A 16,401-nucleotide genomic window follows, 5' to 3' on the forward strand; every position below is an offset into this window, starting at 1 on the left:
CCAATGCCCGGGGATGGCTTTCAGGAGGGTAATAATATATTTATGTTATACAAGAATGGTATATATATATATACACGTGTGTATATGTATATATATGTGTGTGTGTATATATATATACATGTGTATATATATATATATAAAATGTGTGGCCACACCCCTTCTCCACAAGACCACGTCCCTTTTTGCCATAAGCATCTTCCCTATTTCAAATATGAGGCAGGGGCACTCAAACGCATAGATACACCCCTGGCACAGGGCGCCGCAGGGCAGGGGCCGCTGTTTGGCCCTGTCAGTTTCCTGTTTATTATCATTCTCACTTGTAGCTTCCTCTTATTTCATCCCCAGCATCTCCTGGCCTCCCCTATCTCTTACCTAGTTCTTCCTCATGAGGCCATAGCCTTTTTTCGGGTGTGTTTCCCATGTCCATATTTGAAAAATAATGGGGGAGGGGGGCGCCAATGCTCTTTCTGGCACAGTGCTCCAAAAAGTCTATCTAGTTACGGCTCTAATAGTAATATATGGATTATTGACCACTATGCAAGCTACTAACTTATGACGTAAAGCACACAGAGAGTCAGTAACCCTGGCACTCCTAATAATAATGAGCAATAGTGCCCAGGTACCTTCCCCTGTAGTAGATAGTCGTAGACATGATGGGCGGCACTCCCCTCCCGGTCTTTGAAATAAAAAAGTGTACCATGTCACTTAATACACCATATTGCACACATATCATTATTACCCAATCCATCAGTCACGCTGGCAAATAAAAACAAGCGGTGACATCGTGTACCCCTCCCAGCTCTGCAGACCAATGACATGGTCCCCATAACACCAGCTCATGACGTCACTGCCATCTCTCTGACAGCTCCGTCACTCTCTCCAACAAGACAGCAACACTTATGGGACCAGACAGATCATGACGTCACCCTCAAGCCCCGCCTATAGCACAATAAGCCCCGCCCCAAATTACCGCAACCTCCCTTCTCCGCCCACTCTGCGGGATAACCAATCGATTGTGCAGAGAGGAGTGCGCAGCGAACCCCGGGGCCAATCGGCGTGGCGGCGGGCGTGTCTGAGAGCTGTGCGTGTGCCCTGCCGCTGCTGCTGCTGCGCGCTGTGAGTGCGGGGAGAGAGGAGCTGGAGCTGGGGGACCGGGCCGCTGGTGCCTGCCAGTCTGCGTCACACGAAAATGCACTCGGATGCCGTCAGTAAGTACAGGCCGCGGCCGGCACCCCTCCACCTGCCATTGCCGCCGCATGCCCTCGCAGCCCGGGGAGACCGCAATCCCCATACCCCGGGATCTGTGACTCTCTTGACAGTGTAGAGTGGCCCCTGAGTGTGGGCGCCGGGGTGCTACGGGGCATTGTGCAGGGGCTGCTGCGTCTCCGGCTGCTGCGTAATAAAAGCAGCCGCCATCATCATCATCGTCTGGCGCTCCCTTCTCCGAGACAGACCTCCCTCTGCCCCCCGTGGGATGCAGCCCGCCTGTCCCTGCAGCTCCGGCGCCAGTGTGCCAGGTTGAGGAGTGCCATCTGCCGGCAGGGCAGCCAAAGACAGGTGCAGGTTTGTCAGCTTTACTCCTTTTGTCCATCGCCTTTGTGCAGGTCACTGAAATTGGTGACACCCAGCTGCCCACATGCGGGTGCCAATATGTATCAGCAAGCATATAAATATTAATGTGCCCCCCAGAGTGGTCCCCAGGCTCAGGGAAAGGGGTGTCTGTCATTTTTTAAGTGTGGTACATTTTGTATGCATAGTTGCATATGCTCAAGTCTCCTGGCAGTGCTGTAGTAGGGCACCTGTGCGCCTTCGCCTGGTAGTGGCGCCCCCTGTGCTTGTGGCATCATGACATTACACAGCAAGCGCCTGGTAGCAGAAAGGGGGTTGTTGGGATACGCTCTGTGACTTTCCTTGCAGCTGTGACGAGGCTCCCAGCAAGGTAGAACAAAGTGGCGGGGTGCTTTAGGGCTAGCGGCCATGCCACTCCCTCTTTACGCCTGCGCACCCCTCATTATGGCCCCGTCCATAGGGTTAGGTCTAGAATGAGGTGCTGTACAAGAGCTCTGACATCACAACCATGTGACCCGCAAAAAAAGGGGTAGGGGCAAGGTTCAGAACTGGGGGGCCAAAAGTGTCACCTGGGCTCGCTTTGGTCGCCACAGGTTTATTACGTCTATTCCCACGTGGTTGTGACATCAAAGATCCTTTCTCCAACTTGGAACTAGCAACAACCCTGTCCATAGGGGTATCTACGTGTACAAGTTATATGACAAGTGACATCAGGGACATAAACATGGCAAATTCATATATAGAAGAAGTCGATTGTGGCTATGCATTAGAGTAGCCTCTATGGTGGGCTTTTTTGGGGTCACTAAGGGGAGTTCAGTTACCTGATGGCGCAAGTTTTCCCTCACGCAACACAGAGGGGCGAGGGAAAAACTTGCAATGTTGGCACTACTGTTATTCCAGCAACTGTGCGATGTAACAATAAATTGTGCACTCTGTACACACTGCACAATACAGTGTAAGATGGCACAATGTGTTACATGCTGCATGTAACAGCACCGCGTTGTTCATTGCATGATCCCAACTGCTTTGTATAACTGCAGATGGGACGATGTGATTAACAACCTTCGGGCGTACACATTATACGATGAGTACAATATATTGATCTGCGTCAGAACGATATAGTGTACGGTACAACGTATAGTGTGTACCCAGCTAAAGTGCCTAATATGTGTGGTGTTGTTCTGCGGCAATTCCCATTGAATTGATTCCCTCCTTAATACTGGTTACACACTGGCAGATATATATCGGGTTGGCCAGTGTGTACCAGGGATACGTCTGTGAATGACATCGTTCACAGACACATCGTGTCGGCTTTGCTGCACAGCCGATGGCAGATATCTGTACATCGGGCATTGTGTCCGTACACATGCAGCAGAGGCTGTGGGGAAGGGGGGTGGTACACGCCCCCCCGGCCAGCGGGACCTGCAGCCAAAAACAGATGATGGTTGTGTATGAACGACCATCATCTGCAGATATCTGTTTAGTGTGTAAACAGCTTATCTGTCAGGTGTGTACCCAGCATAAGTGAGAAATGTATCAATCGTTCTAAACAGTGTAGTAGTTGTTCATAGCAACCAATCGGCTTCGATCTATCATTTTATAGAATGTACTTGGTAAATGCTAGCTAGAAGCTGATTGGTTGCTATGGGAAACTTCTCCACATGTCCTCTTCTCCGCTCTTTAGAATGTTTGATACATTTCCCCCTAAGGGGCTTATTCAATTAGACGCGAAAATACGTTTTCCGCGAAAACGTATCGCTGATGACGTCATTTCGCCAGGCGGAAAGTTATTGCCGTCTCCAATTCCAAATAGTTTTTGCGTACGCGAAAACACAACGCAATGTAATAGGTGAAAAAGATTCGCTTATGAATAGGTGGTGAAAAAAAGTGCAGAATTGCGCTTTTGGGGTGTAAACCAAAGCATAAATGTGTCAAAAAATCCTGAAAAAAAATTAAGAACATTCCAAAAAACGACTTTGAAAAAGTCCAAAGTTTAGGTACAAACTTAAAAACTAGCGAAATAAGCTTTTGGAGGGTCTGCACCACTTCACCACTTCTGCAAAGACGCTAATTAGCAGCTATTGAGAGCATTTAAGTATCCCAAATGGCTTCAGTGGGGCTGATTTCCCCAAATCCGACAGCACTTTTCGCCTGATTGCGTTTTCGCCGGGTCCCATTTTTGCATCGTTTGGAATTGAAATGGGGCGAATAGCGGGAGCGCGCCCGATGAGTTTCTTCGTTCAAAACACGCAATGTAGGTGGAAACAAGATTCCGCCGGCTTGCTAGGGAATCCATAATGGGCGTACATATGGAATCTGTATGTTATATAGCTGGACAGCAGCCGGGGCGGGTGAAATACCAACGCCGGAAGGTCGACATATGGAGATTCCGCCAGGGTATCGACATAAAGGCTATCCCTAACCCTTTACCCCCCCCCCCTCCCCCCAAGCCTAACCTACCAGGGGTGCCTAAACCTAACCCCCCTCCCCGCACCCTAAGCCTCCTGGGGGGGGGGTGCCTAACCCTAACCTCCCCTCAGGGGGTGCCTGACACACTAACCCCCCTCCCCTAGCCATACCCCAGCCCTCCCGGGGGGATGCCTAACACCCTAAGTCCCCCGGGAGACCCTAAACCTACCCCCCCCCCCCTGGTATTTCGACCGCCGGCTTCCTGACTACAATACCGTACGTGTAGGCTTACCCATACTATCCCTTTAAACCAGGACACTCATGAATTATACAGGTTCTGTGACTGGCTGACTTCAAGCCTGGATTTCACCTGGTTTTTATGTGTCACAGAACCTGTATAATCCATGAGTGTCCCGGTTTAAAGGGTAAGCCTATGTATGTAAAATCTTCTATTTAGCTTAAATGGCATAAAAAAAATGAAAGAAAAATAAAAAAAGATGGTCATTGTTGCAAAACAAATTTAAACTGTACTTGTGATGGAACAGGACAAAACACAAAAACCTTCCAAGGTAACCTAACATTAAACTTCTATGAAATTAGACCGGGCTGGGCTCTGATTTTTTTTATGTGCAGGGTAAGCAGACCCAATGGTTTGAAATTATATTAATCTTAATATTTGTTCTATGTACAAAAAAAAAAAAAAACAGTTTTGGTGACTGAATGGGACAGTGAGATGGAAAAGGACATTTTCGTTGTCTAAAGTAGCATGAACGTAAGTCACACAGTTAATTATTTTATATATATATATATATATATATATATTTTAGTAGTAAATGTACTACAGTATGTCAAAAAATATTATATTATTGAGTCAAAACAAACCTTTCAAACTTCCTCTTGAAATACTGCTATTGATGCGCATTTTCTTTCCAGTAGTAGCTAGTTTCAGGATTAGCATTTACATAAATACTAGTATTGCCACATATATCTTCACCAGTAGAGGAGAAACTGATGTTTTCTAGACCAAATTTTCCTTGAAAAAGCAGTGGTATTGCAAAAAAAATAAAATGTAAGTTTGGTTTCACTTTCTATGGAATGGCCCCTATACAGTGTACTATTAGCACCCCCCCCTTTATAGTGTTCACTCTAGCTCCGGCGCGAGGCGGGGCCCTGGAGCTAGAGAGGGCATGTTTGTGCGCGCGGCCGAGAAAGGGGCGTGGTCATCGAAAAGGGGACATGTCTATAAGACGCGTCCCCTTTTCGTCACTCTTGGGGGCGTGCCCGGCACTTACGGACATGCCGGGCAGCCCCCAAGCCCTGCAGACAGGGAGAATAGATGCCGGGCGCATGCGCCCGGCGTCTATTCTCCGGCGGTGACCGGGTCACCGCACATTTCTTCACCTGCGGGACACTGCGACCCGCGGGTGAAGACAGTTCCCGCAGGCTGTTAGGGCAGGGCGCTTTTTGCCCTCCTTCTGGAGGGCAGGGCGCCGCGCCCCGCTAAAACAGCCTAGCGGGAGCGCTACCTTTATACAGTGCCCCCAGTAGTGACCACCCCTCATACAGTGCCTCCAGTAGCGGTGGTCCCCCCTATGCACTTCCCCAAGTAGTTGCCCCCCCTATACAGTACCCCCAGTAGTAGTCTTCCCCCCCCCCCATATGCAGTGACCCAGTAGTAGTCCCCACTATGTATTGCCCCTAGTAGCTGCCCCACCCTATACAGTGCCCCAGTAGCGGCCAACCCCCTATGCAGTGCCCCCTGTAGCAACCCCCCCCTATACACACACAAAAAAAACCACAACTTGCCTGATCCCCCGCTCCTGCCGACGACCGCTGCTGTCCTCTCCCCCCAGCCCGCTCTGCACTATGGGAGAGACGTAATGATGTCTCTCCCATCACCCATTGCGGTGGGAGCCAGAAGGCGGAGCTCATGAGTGAGCTCCTGCCGGCTCCCTCCGTGGACGACGCAGCAGCCAATGAGTCCGTCTGACTCTCATCTGCTGCTATAACAAACTCACAGCTGCAAGTGGTGGCTGTGTGTTTGTTACTCTGTAGTGCGGACTGCACTCGCGGTCAGCACTACACTAGTGGCGGCAGGGGGGGTTGCTGCAAATCTGGTCGCCAGGCTGCCAAATCTGGTCACCATGTCGACCTGGCCCCCCGGGTATTGTCGAGCTCTGATATATAATATATAGAAATCACTGGGCATTCCGACCACATATGAAAGTACAAACCCTTTTATCCACACTGACGCCAACACAGATCTGAAGTTGAAGGGTAAATAGAGTGGAGCTTCTCAGGGGCCGTATACTATCTAGTATAAAGCTTAAAGGAGTTTTCGTTGAGGTTAGTGTTGATAGATGTTTTAGCAACTTGCTGATGTATATCCAACCACTCCTCATCCTCTAGACTTCTACCTAAATCAATTTCCCATGCCAGCTCAAATGGTTCTTTCTGCTCTAAAGATGGTGTCAAACTTTTTTTTATTCATTGAATACCTATTTAAAATGATCCAGTCTGCTTACATACTAACAGTAAAAGACTGATGACCATTTTGGCGTGAGGTGTTCTCACAGTGCGGCTCAAGCATCTTGGAAATTAGGCTTCAGTGTGTAAATCAAACCTGGCACTGTAAGTTAGCTTTTCAGTCTTGTGCAATATGTTTCCTTTATCATATGGTTGGAGACATCTGTTCTTTGGGCAATTCTCCAGGCAATGAGGACTGAAAAAAAGTTCTTCTCTAAATTCAAGCAGGCAGTGATGAGGCCTGCTTTCGTTTCTTTAAGTATTGCAGATTTTAACTTGACCTAATCGAGTCTTAATAGACTTCTCCTGAATATACACTGAGTGGCACTTTGTTAGGTACACCTATCTATACTGGCTAGTGCAAGCTTAATCATTGACGCAGGGCAGGGTGGATCTATGGCAGAGGTTCCCAAACTCGATCCTCAAGACGCCCTAACGGTCCAGGTTTTAAGGATATCCATGATTGAGCACAGATGGTCAAATCAAAAGACTGAGGTACTAATTAAGTACCTCAGTCTTATTATTTAAGTCACCTGTGCCCAAGCATGATTCTCCTTTAAAACCTGGACCGTTGGGCTGCCTTGAGGACCGAGTTTGGGAACCTTTGATATATGGATTCATGTTGTTTACACCACGGTTTGACCCTACTACAGTGTATCTCCATATGTCAAAGATGCTCTTCTGCACACCACTAATGTTACACATGGTTATTGGCATTAGAGATGCCTTCTACAGCTTGAATCAGTCTGCTCACTGTGTGTGTGTGTGTGTGTTTTTTTTATTTTATTTTTTTACATTTTGCATATAGTTGTCTGCAACTCTAGGGACTGATATGTGTAGAAACCCCAAAGCAACAATCACTCCACAGTCACTTAGCTCACATTTTTTCACCATTCTGGTTTTTGGTCTGAACCTCAACTGAACCTCTCCGTGCCTGCATGCTTTTATGCGTAGAGTGCTACCACATGATTGGCTGATTAGGTACCGGTATTTGCATTAACCAGCAAATGTACCTGATAAAGTATATAGCTTTTCTAAATCCCCCGCTTCCTCCTCAGCCAGCTCACCTATCTGCCTCCTCCATTGTTTCACCCAATCATCGGTTTGCTATTGCGTCAGTATGAGTGCATTCTCATTGCATGCTTTGACTGACTGTGGATTGAGGAGACATTGCACATACACTGTTGTGAGCTCAAATTTTAGTTTTGCCAGCATCTATCCACCTCCGATGCAAAACTTGACTACAACTATAATCAAACCGTCTTTCAAATGAAAGGTACCCACACAAGTGATTCAGTCAGTATCCTGGCGGCTGCAATGCCGGCACTGTTATTACTGGTGCTGGAATTCCGACGCCGACATCCCGACCGCCTGGATACCGAAGGTTGAGGTTAGGCACTAAGGGGGGAGGGTTAGGTTTAGGGGAGGGGAAGGTTAGGTTCAAGCACTGGGGGGGGGGAGGTTAGGGTTAGGCACCAAAGAGGGAGGGTAGGGAGAGGGGGAGGGTTAGCATACTGACCAACAAGTGTCGCTTAGCTAGCCCAGGCGGGGTGTCTGGATTCTGTGTTGTTTAAACTTTTGATAATAATGCAATATATACAGTTATTTGAAGAAAATAATACTTGGTATAAAGGGGCAATGCTTGAATGCAAACAAATGTTTTGTTGATGTGGGTTAAAGAAGGAGGATGTAACTCCCAAAAAAATAAAAATAGTCATCTTAATGCACCGTTTTGTTGCTATGTTTTACTTCCTGTTTGTGGTTTACTTCATCACAGCTGCTAATGTTCTACGCACATGTGTATTGGAGAATTCTGAAGGCATTCATGTAGTGTCAGGGGAAAGATGTCTGCTGCGATAGTGGCTATAGGATAAAGAATGGAAATAGATTATCGTTTATACAGTGCCCACCGTATCATGTTGCTCTTTACAGAGAATATCTTGCAGTAATAGTAAGTGTTATAAGCTGCATTTTACCAGATTGTTCTTGTAATTTTCTTTACCCAGTAATGGAGATAAGGGTCTCCATTACTTGCCTTTACGTTAGATGCATGTATCTGTTCACCGGTGGTGATCGCTTCACTGCTATTTTTCCCACCTGTGGGACACTGTTGCAAGCGGGTGGGGAAGGCACCCGGCAGGTTGCTTTAGTGGGGTGCTGGCAAAATGGCAGGGCTAATTCTGCCCTTTTGAAATTGGGCAGGGCACAGCAACCCTCTAAAACAGCCTAGTGGGAACGCTAATGAATTGCACCCATCACAGAATTCCCTATTTTGTCATTGGAAGTTTACATTTCATCCCCAGTGCTGTGGAATATGATGGCAGTTTATAAAGGATAATAACTCAAGAATAAAGTTTTGGGCAAATTAGGACCAGTTTGCGCTTCCTAAAGTGTATAATAGGCCTATCATAAGGGAAGGAATAAAATAAATAAAGTGCTATTGATACATGAGTACCCAGCTCTGGATTAAAAACTATGCATACACACTGTACAATCTTCCAAATGACGGAACGATATATCTTGCATGGATTGGTGGTTAGATCGTTAACTATATATTGTTAACATATCACCTGGTCGTCTGGCAGTGCGTACACACTGCACGATTTGCGGGAAATCGTTAACGAGATTGCCAGATTGAGCTGCATGTAGGGGCGACGGACGATGCTGCGGGAGTGCGCTCAGTGTGCTCACACTTGACGATTTGAAAGACTTGTCATTCCGATCTATCTGGCAAATCTTCAAAAAACTGTGTAGTGTGTACCCAGCTTAACTTTTCTGATATATGCAATAACCAGAGCTAGACCAGATACACACGAGTAGTTTTCAAAATTGCTCCAAGTGGTCCTCCCCAGTCATGGTTTCCGAATTTTTGTCTGTGGAAACAGGTGGGATTTTTACTGACCCAGCAAAATAAATGATCTTACCTTTACAACATTACAATAAAATCCTGAAAACATGACCAGTTGAGGGTACTTGAGTATTGTGATTGAAACCACTGATCTAAGCAATTTGCTTGCAGTCTTCTATGTACTGTAAATGCCTTTTATTGATTGGTATGTTGTACAATAATATAAGAAGTGATTTCACATGAAGTTGAATGCTCAAACACAGTTGGTGTTCTAGTCTGCAAGTAGTGCAATGTGTATTTAATTTTGCCCCTTTTAAATTGGCGGCTGGAGCCGGGTTATTTTTCAGGGCCCAGCCGTTCACACCGGACCCGGGTCTTCCGGCTTTACAGTGGGCACTTGAAGATGACATCTCCAAGCGCTACTGAAGCCAGCCAATCTACTGGTTTGAGGCATGACCCGGGTTAACACCAGACCGTTACCTAGGTCCTTCTCGGGTTTAACCCTGGTCGGATTCCTGGGTCACTCGAACCGGGTTCTTTTTTAGAGACCCTTTTACACTGAGCCACAACCCGGGAATAACCATAGTTATTCTGGTGGTTAAATAAGTTATAAGTAAGTTTGAGTATTGTTTCTTTGAATGCTACATGTATAAGAATGTTCCTAATTCTGTTAGTTTTCAGACCTACAAGCAGCATGTATCAGCTGACCTTCACTTACATTATTTGTGATGCACATCCTAATTTAAACATAAGAGGTGCTACCATGCTGAGATCTTTAGTTGTAATATAGAAAAAGGGGATAATGCAGATGCACACTCTAAGCACTAAAACCATGTTAATTGTTACAGTTTATTATATATATATATTTTGATAGATATATATCAAAATATATATATATCAAAATATATATATATAATAAACTGTAACAATTAACATGGTTTTAGTGCTTAGAGTGTGCATCTGCATTTTCCCATTTTTTCTGTTATGTGTGATGTGCAGGGGAAACACAACTATACCATTAAATTGTTTCTTTTCAACAACATAAGATTGTACTTCTCAGCACATAAATCATGACTAATGGTTGAGAGGGACAAATCTGAAATATCTGGCCATCACACTCTAGGTGGTACTATATAGGTAGAAGGTTCTTTTGAGTGATGTGATTTCACAACTTATACCCCTTTTACACTGACCTAAAAATCCCGGGTTGATGTGCATCAACCTGGGATTTTTGTCTGTATAAATGGATCCACACTGGTCCTGGCTCCCGGGAATCCAACACTGGTACTTTGCAGGGTTGGTTAAGGGTCGTTACCATGGCACCCTGCAGTGTAAATGGCGCGATCCGAAGTGTGCCACATGCTGCCCGAGGTATCCGGTCATTAGTTCTACAGTAAAAAGGTAGACAATGTTTGGATACACAATGAAAGTTAGACAGGCAATAGGTCGACATGGTCTGAAGGTCGACAGGTACAGAAGGTCGACTCAAATCGTTGACATGATTTTTTTTTTTTTTGTTGGTTAGGCACTTACTGGATGGTTAGGGTTAGGCACTTACCGGAGGGTTAGGCACTAGAAGGGACAGTTAGGGTCAGGCACCTATTCCGACGGTTAGGATTAGGCGCCAGGCGGGACGGTTAGGGTGAAGATTAGGGCTAGAAAAAAAAGTCGACCATTTCAGTGTCGACCTCCTGACCCTGTTGACCTTCTGTCGATCTTCTTACTAGTCGACCTTTAGTGTGTTGTCTTTCAGACCCTGTCGACCAATTGCCTGTCTAACTTCCATTGTTTACCCAAACATTGTCTACCTTTTTACTGTAGACCTAATGATCCACACCCGCCGCCCGATTGGTCGGCTTCAGTGGCGCTTGGAGATTACATCATCTCCAGTCTTCCACTGCAGCGCCAGATGTGAACGGCGCTGACTCTGGAATATCCTTGGTCGGTGCTGCAGTATGAAAGGGGTAAGTTACGGGTCTGACTCTGTTCCAACCCTCGGGTCAGACCTGAAACTTTGGTATAAAAGAGGTATTATTTATTTTATTTTTTGGGATGGGAATGTCTTTTTTTTGCAGACTAGACATTAATAATGCTGCTGATCTTTCTATTTGCAAACCTGTGAAAGTGTCCATTTTGCAAATCTTTTGTATATGTCCAGGTTTTATGCACTTCACTTAGTTCCCTTCAAGACTTAACGGTCATAATTTAAGTGATTTGCAGTATTTCCTTTGTCCATCTAAAGTGATTTGACATCCTGAATACAAACATACTCTTGAATTATTGTTACATTAATACCCCTTTTACACCAAAGTCCTGGGTCTGAACACGCTCCCAACCCGGGACAGACCCCCTTTTACACTGCGGCGCCGTACCGTTCACAGCGGAGCCTGGTCAGAACTGACCTGGCTCCCCGGTGTAGGTGAGCAGCGCTTCTTACCCTCCCTCCCCCTCCGCAACCCCTTTACCTTACTCTGCAGCGGACTGGAGGCAGGGAGGGCGGGTGGGGTGTGCTGCTCCGTTCTGGTCGGCCCGGCAGTGGACACTTGGAGATGATGTCATCTCCAAGCACCACTGAAGCAGGCCAATTGGGCGGCATGCGGCACGATCCAAGTCATCGTGACCTGGGTTGCGCCGTTTACAACGCAGGGTGACACGGGAACAACCCGTGATCAACCCTGATCGGATCCTGGGCGTTCACGTGCATCAACCCAGGATTTTTAAGTCTGTTTAAAAGGGGTAGAAGTGATCCCCTGTAAATTGCCTGGTAGTAATAGAACTCTGCTAGTAGGGTAATGTGAACCTAGTGTATGAGATACCATTTGATAACAGTGGAAGCTCATTAAGAATCAGCCCTATTTGCAATGATTTATCATCTTTGAGGTTTTTTTGTTAGTTTGCTTGTTTATTTTTATCGTTATCCTAATTTGATTTTTATATAGATACATTTGTCCAGCTAGGGGCCTAGAAAAGCAACAGGATATCACAGCAAAGCATAAGCTATTAGATGTCGGTTTAACTATTTATTTAATGTTATTTCACAGATTTTCAACTGAACTCCCATCTATCAACACTGGCAAATATTCACAAGATATACCACACACTCAACAGGCTGGTAAGGCTCGACATTGGTCTAAGCATGTTTTGGGATAGTCATGTTCATTTTGAATTGGTTTATCTTTTAAGGGTAAACTTTAAACTCCAAGTGGTATCAACATCTCGAAAACTGACATGGTTTTGATAGATTTCAATTAACTTTATTGGCTCCCTGTAGTGAATGTATGCGATTGACAGACAGTGCAACTATTACAGGGAACCCAGTTGCAAGTAAGTTAGGCGATTCTTTAAGGAAGAGCTACATTTAATTATTTTATCTTTTGCCATTGTAATTCCCATGATCTGACTAGGAATTCTGCTAATAGAACCCCCAAAGTATCTCCTTCACTTCTCAGGAAACCATCATCTGTAATAGTCTATGGGCTATTCCTGCTTCCCTCTACCAGTGCTGTCTCTCCATGTAACGTCATACCAGACATCTGGGGTTAATCTGCTATTAGCGGTGCTGGTTAAGCCAGCCCTTCTCCATCATGTCATTATCGTGGTGTCGGGGAGTGCAAACTGCTGCAATAATTAGAGATTCTAGTTGACCGTTAAAGTTCTATGACATCTGGAATGGTAAAACGTTGGCTTATGACAGCCAGGAAGTATCATGAGGTGGATATAGATGGTTCCAAGTACTTGTGATATGTATAGTAGTAAAAAAGTTTTATTTAATGAATTGCTAGTTACATTATAAGTAATTACAAAGTTACAGTTGGGAAATTAGTAACATTAAGCTTTACCGTAGTATGTATAATTAGGCAACAATTAGGCAATTGGCAACATTCAGGATTTTTTAATTTCTTGTCTGCAGAATTTGGCAGAAGACGTGGGTCAAGACGATCACCAAACAGGTGAACTTTCATTCTGAGTTAGTGTTTTTAACTTTCATCACGTATCTGTTCCTACTACTACCACCACCATCATAGCAGCTATTAATGTAAAAATGGGAACTGATGTAGGACAACAAGCTGAAATCATAATGTAAAGTATGTTATGTTGCTGTGATATCACTAGATCTTGGATTTTTATGTAGTATCATGTTGCAAAATATGTACATAAATATGTAGCAATCTCTTGCTAAAGATGCACATAATGTAAAAATGTTATATTAGTTATCAAAAGCTTATGTTTAATATTTGCAATATATGTATTTACATAAAAATACCAGCTCTAGATGTCATGGTCCCCTTGGATGTATCCACTAGGCTGCAATAAGTACAGAATGGCCAAAAGTTTTGAGAATTACACAAGTATTGGTTTTCACAAAGTGCTGCTTCAGTTTTTATGATGAAAATTTGCATATACTCTAGAATGTCATGAAGAGTGATAGATGAATTGCAATAATTGCAAAGCCCCTCTTTGCCATGACAATGAACTTAATTCCAAAAACAACATTTCCACTGCATTTCAGCCCTGCCACAAAAGGACCAGCTGACATCATGTCAGTGATTTTCTCGTTAACACAGGTGACTTGTTGACCAGGACAAGTCTGGAGATCTGGAGGCTGTCATGCTGATTGAGTTAGAATTACAGACTGGAAGCTTTAAAAGGAGGGTGGAGCTTGAAATCATTGTTCTTCCTCTATTAACCATGGTTGCCTGCAAGGAAAAACGTGCAGTCATCATTGCTTTGCACAAAAAGGGCTTCACAGGCAAGGATATTGCTGCTAGTAAGATTGCACCTAAATCAACCATTTATCGGATCATCAAGAACTTCAAGGAGAGAGGTTCAATAGTTGTGAAGAAGACTTCAGTGCGCCCAAGAACATCCAGCAAGCAAGCGTCAGGACAGTCTCCTAAAGTTGATTCAGCTGTGGGATCGGGGCACCACCTGTGCAGAGCTTGCTTAGGAATGGCAGCAGGCAGGTGTAAGTGTATATTCACGCACGGTGAGCCGAAAACTTTTGGGGGATGGCCTGGTGCCAAGAAGGGCAGCAAAGAAGCCACGTCTCTCCAGGAAAAACATCAAGGGCAGACTGATTTTCTGTAAAAGGTACAGGGATTGGACTGCTGAGGACTGGGGTAAAGTTTTTTTTCTCTGAATCCCCTTTCAGATTGTTTGGGGCATCTGAAAAAACGCTTGTCCGGAGAAGGAAAGGTGAGCGCTACCATCAGTCTTGCGTCATGCCAACAGTAAAACATCCTGAGACCATTCATGTGTGGGGTTGCTTCTCAGCCAAGGGAGTGGGCTCACTCACAATTTTGCCTAAGAACACGGCCATGAATAAAGAATGGTGCCACAACAACTACCTTGAGCAACTTCTCCCAAACATGCAAGAAAATTGTTGAGGGACGAAGAATACCTTTTCCAGCATGATGGAGCACCTTGCCATAAGGCAAAAGTGATAACTAAGTGGCTCTGGGAACAAAACATCGAAATTTTGGGTCCATGGCCAGGAAACTCCACCAGACCTTGATCCCAATGAGAACTTGTGGTTAATCCTCAAGAGGCGGGTGGACAAACAAAAACCCACAAATTCTGACAAACTCCAAGCATTGATTAGGCAAGAATGGGCGGCCATCAGTCAGTATGTAGCCCGGAAGTTGATTGACAGCATGCCAGGGAGAATTGCAGAGGTCTTGAAAAAGAAGGGTCAACACTGCAAATATTGACTCTTTGCATAAACTTAATGTAATTGTCAATAAAAGCCTTTGACACTTATGAAATGCTAGTAAGTTTACTTCAGTATACCACAGTAACATCTGACAAAAAGGTCTAAAAACACAGAAGCAGCACACTTTGTGAAAACCAATACTTGTGTCATTCTCAAAACTTTTGGCCATGGCTGTACAGAACATTTATATTAAATTGGACAGTAGAAATAAGTATACTTTGTACGTAGTAGCGCAAATATTGGACTCCTTTAAGAGTACAGAGCAAATCCAACTAGATGGTGAAAATGTGCACTTGGACAAACCACTTTGCGAGCACGGGAAGCAAATATGGAGACTGTTTGGGGTTTTTTTTGTTTTGTTTACAGGAAAAATACTGCTTGTATTTGCATGCTCTGCATCAATACACAACCAAGGAATTTCATGTCCATATGAAGCGTTAGTCACAGTCCACTGAATTCTTTGTTTTTTTTATTATGTTAAAGTGGAAGTTACATGATTCCTTGTGATACAAAAGTCTATTTGAAATAAAGCAAGTTGCATGCATCCGGTGATTCTCATTACTGGGTGTGTCTTGCCCTCGCTGACAGTTATGCATTCCAAGCTACAAACATAAAAAAGGCTGATCTAACACAAAGATATAACCAGAACAAGACTTCAGATGCAGAAAGGCTAAGAAATAATAGATGTGTTAAAAGGATCACACAGCATAAGTAAATAAAGACTATAGAATAGAAAACAGGCATCAAGGGGTAAAAAGATAGCTACATGATACATGCACTGGGTAATTATTCGATTTCAAATGCTTAGAATATCTTATATGTTAAGTCCACTCGCACCTGAAAATTCCATTTGTGTGTCATAAGTGAAACAGTCATAAAAAGTTACTTAGGGTTCTGGTCTACTTCCCACCTGTGGTGTTCACATATGAGATGACCACGCTGAACAAGCAATTGCATTTGCAGTCTTTTCCTAGTCCAATGCGGTCTGTAGACAACCACTTGAAGAATACATAAGTAAGCCTTCAATAATAGACCTCCTGTAGGAACGCAAGTTAAAATATATGCTGTACCAACTGTGAAGTGACATCACCCAAGTACTGTACTAAGAGTGTTGAGGGGGGAGCTGGAGGATCAATAATAAGCTGCCATCTGTTTGTGGCTTCTTATTGGTCTACATGGTCACATCCCCACAGCTAGGGAGACCAATCCCGGATGTTTTTCTCCTTCATCCACTAGGGGACACTGGAGTTCAAGACAGTGGGGTATAGACGGTGGTAGAGTAGAGCCTGGCACTTTAAATAATCTAGAAGTGTGACTGGCTCCTCCCCCTCTATGC

At 44.7% G+C, this 16,401-nt stretch overlaps 1 protein-coding gene across 3 annotated transcripts in view; it reads left to right on the forward strand.

Annotated features, from left to right (window-relative positions):
- Nucleotides 1–998: 998 nt before the first annotated feature.
- DCUN1D4 (defective in cullin neddylation 1 domain containing 4) overlaps nucleotides 999–16,401 on the forward strand; it is a 48,324-nt gene continuing 32,921 nt past the window's right edge. Inside the window, exons 1-3 of one of the 3 annotated variants that reach the window (XM_088475256.1) lie at nucleotides 999–1,208; nucleotides 12,394–12,464; nucleotides 13,263–13,302. In XM_088475256.1, coding sequence (XP_088331382.1) covers nucleotides 1,190–1,208; nucleotides 12,394–12,464; nucleotides 13,263–13,302 — 130 coding nt within the window. In that variant the 5' untranslated portion in view covers nucleotides 999–1,189. Of the gene's footprint in view, nucleotides 1,209–1,436; nucleotides 1,564–12,393; nucleotides 12,465–13,262; nucleotides 13,303–16,401 lie in introns of those variants that run through there. The other 2 variants (XM_088475255.1, XM_088475257.1) reach the window with 2 other exon arrangements.

The sequence above is a fragment of the Taudactylus pleione genome, unplaced genomic scaffold, assembly GCF_031769625.1.
Source record: "Taudactylus pleione unplaced genomic scaffold, aTauple2 ptg000169l, whole genome shotgun sequence".
Classification (NCBI taxonomy): domain Eukaryota; kingdom Metazoa; phylum Chordata; class Amphibia; order Anura; family Myobatrachidae; genus Taudactylus; species Taudactylus pleione.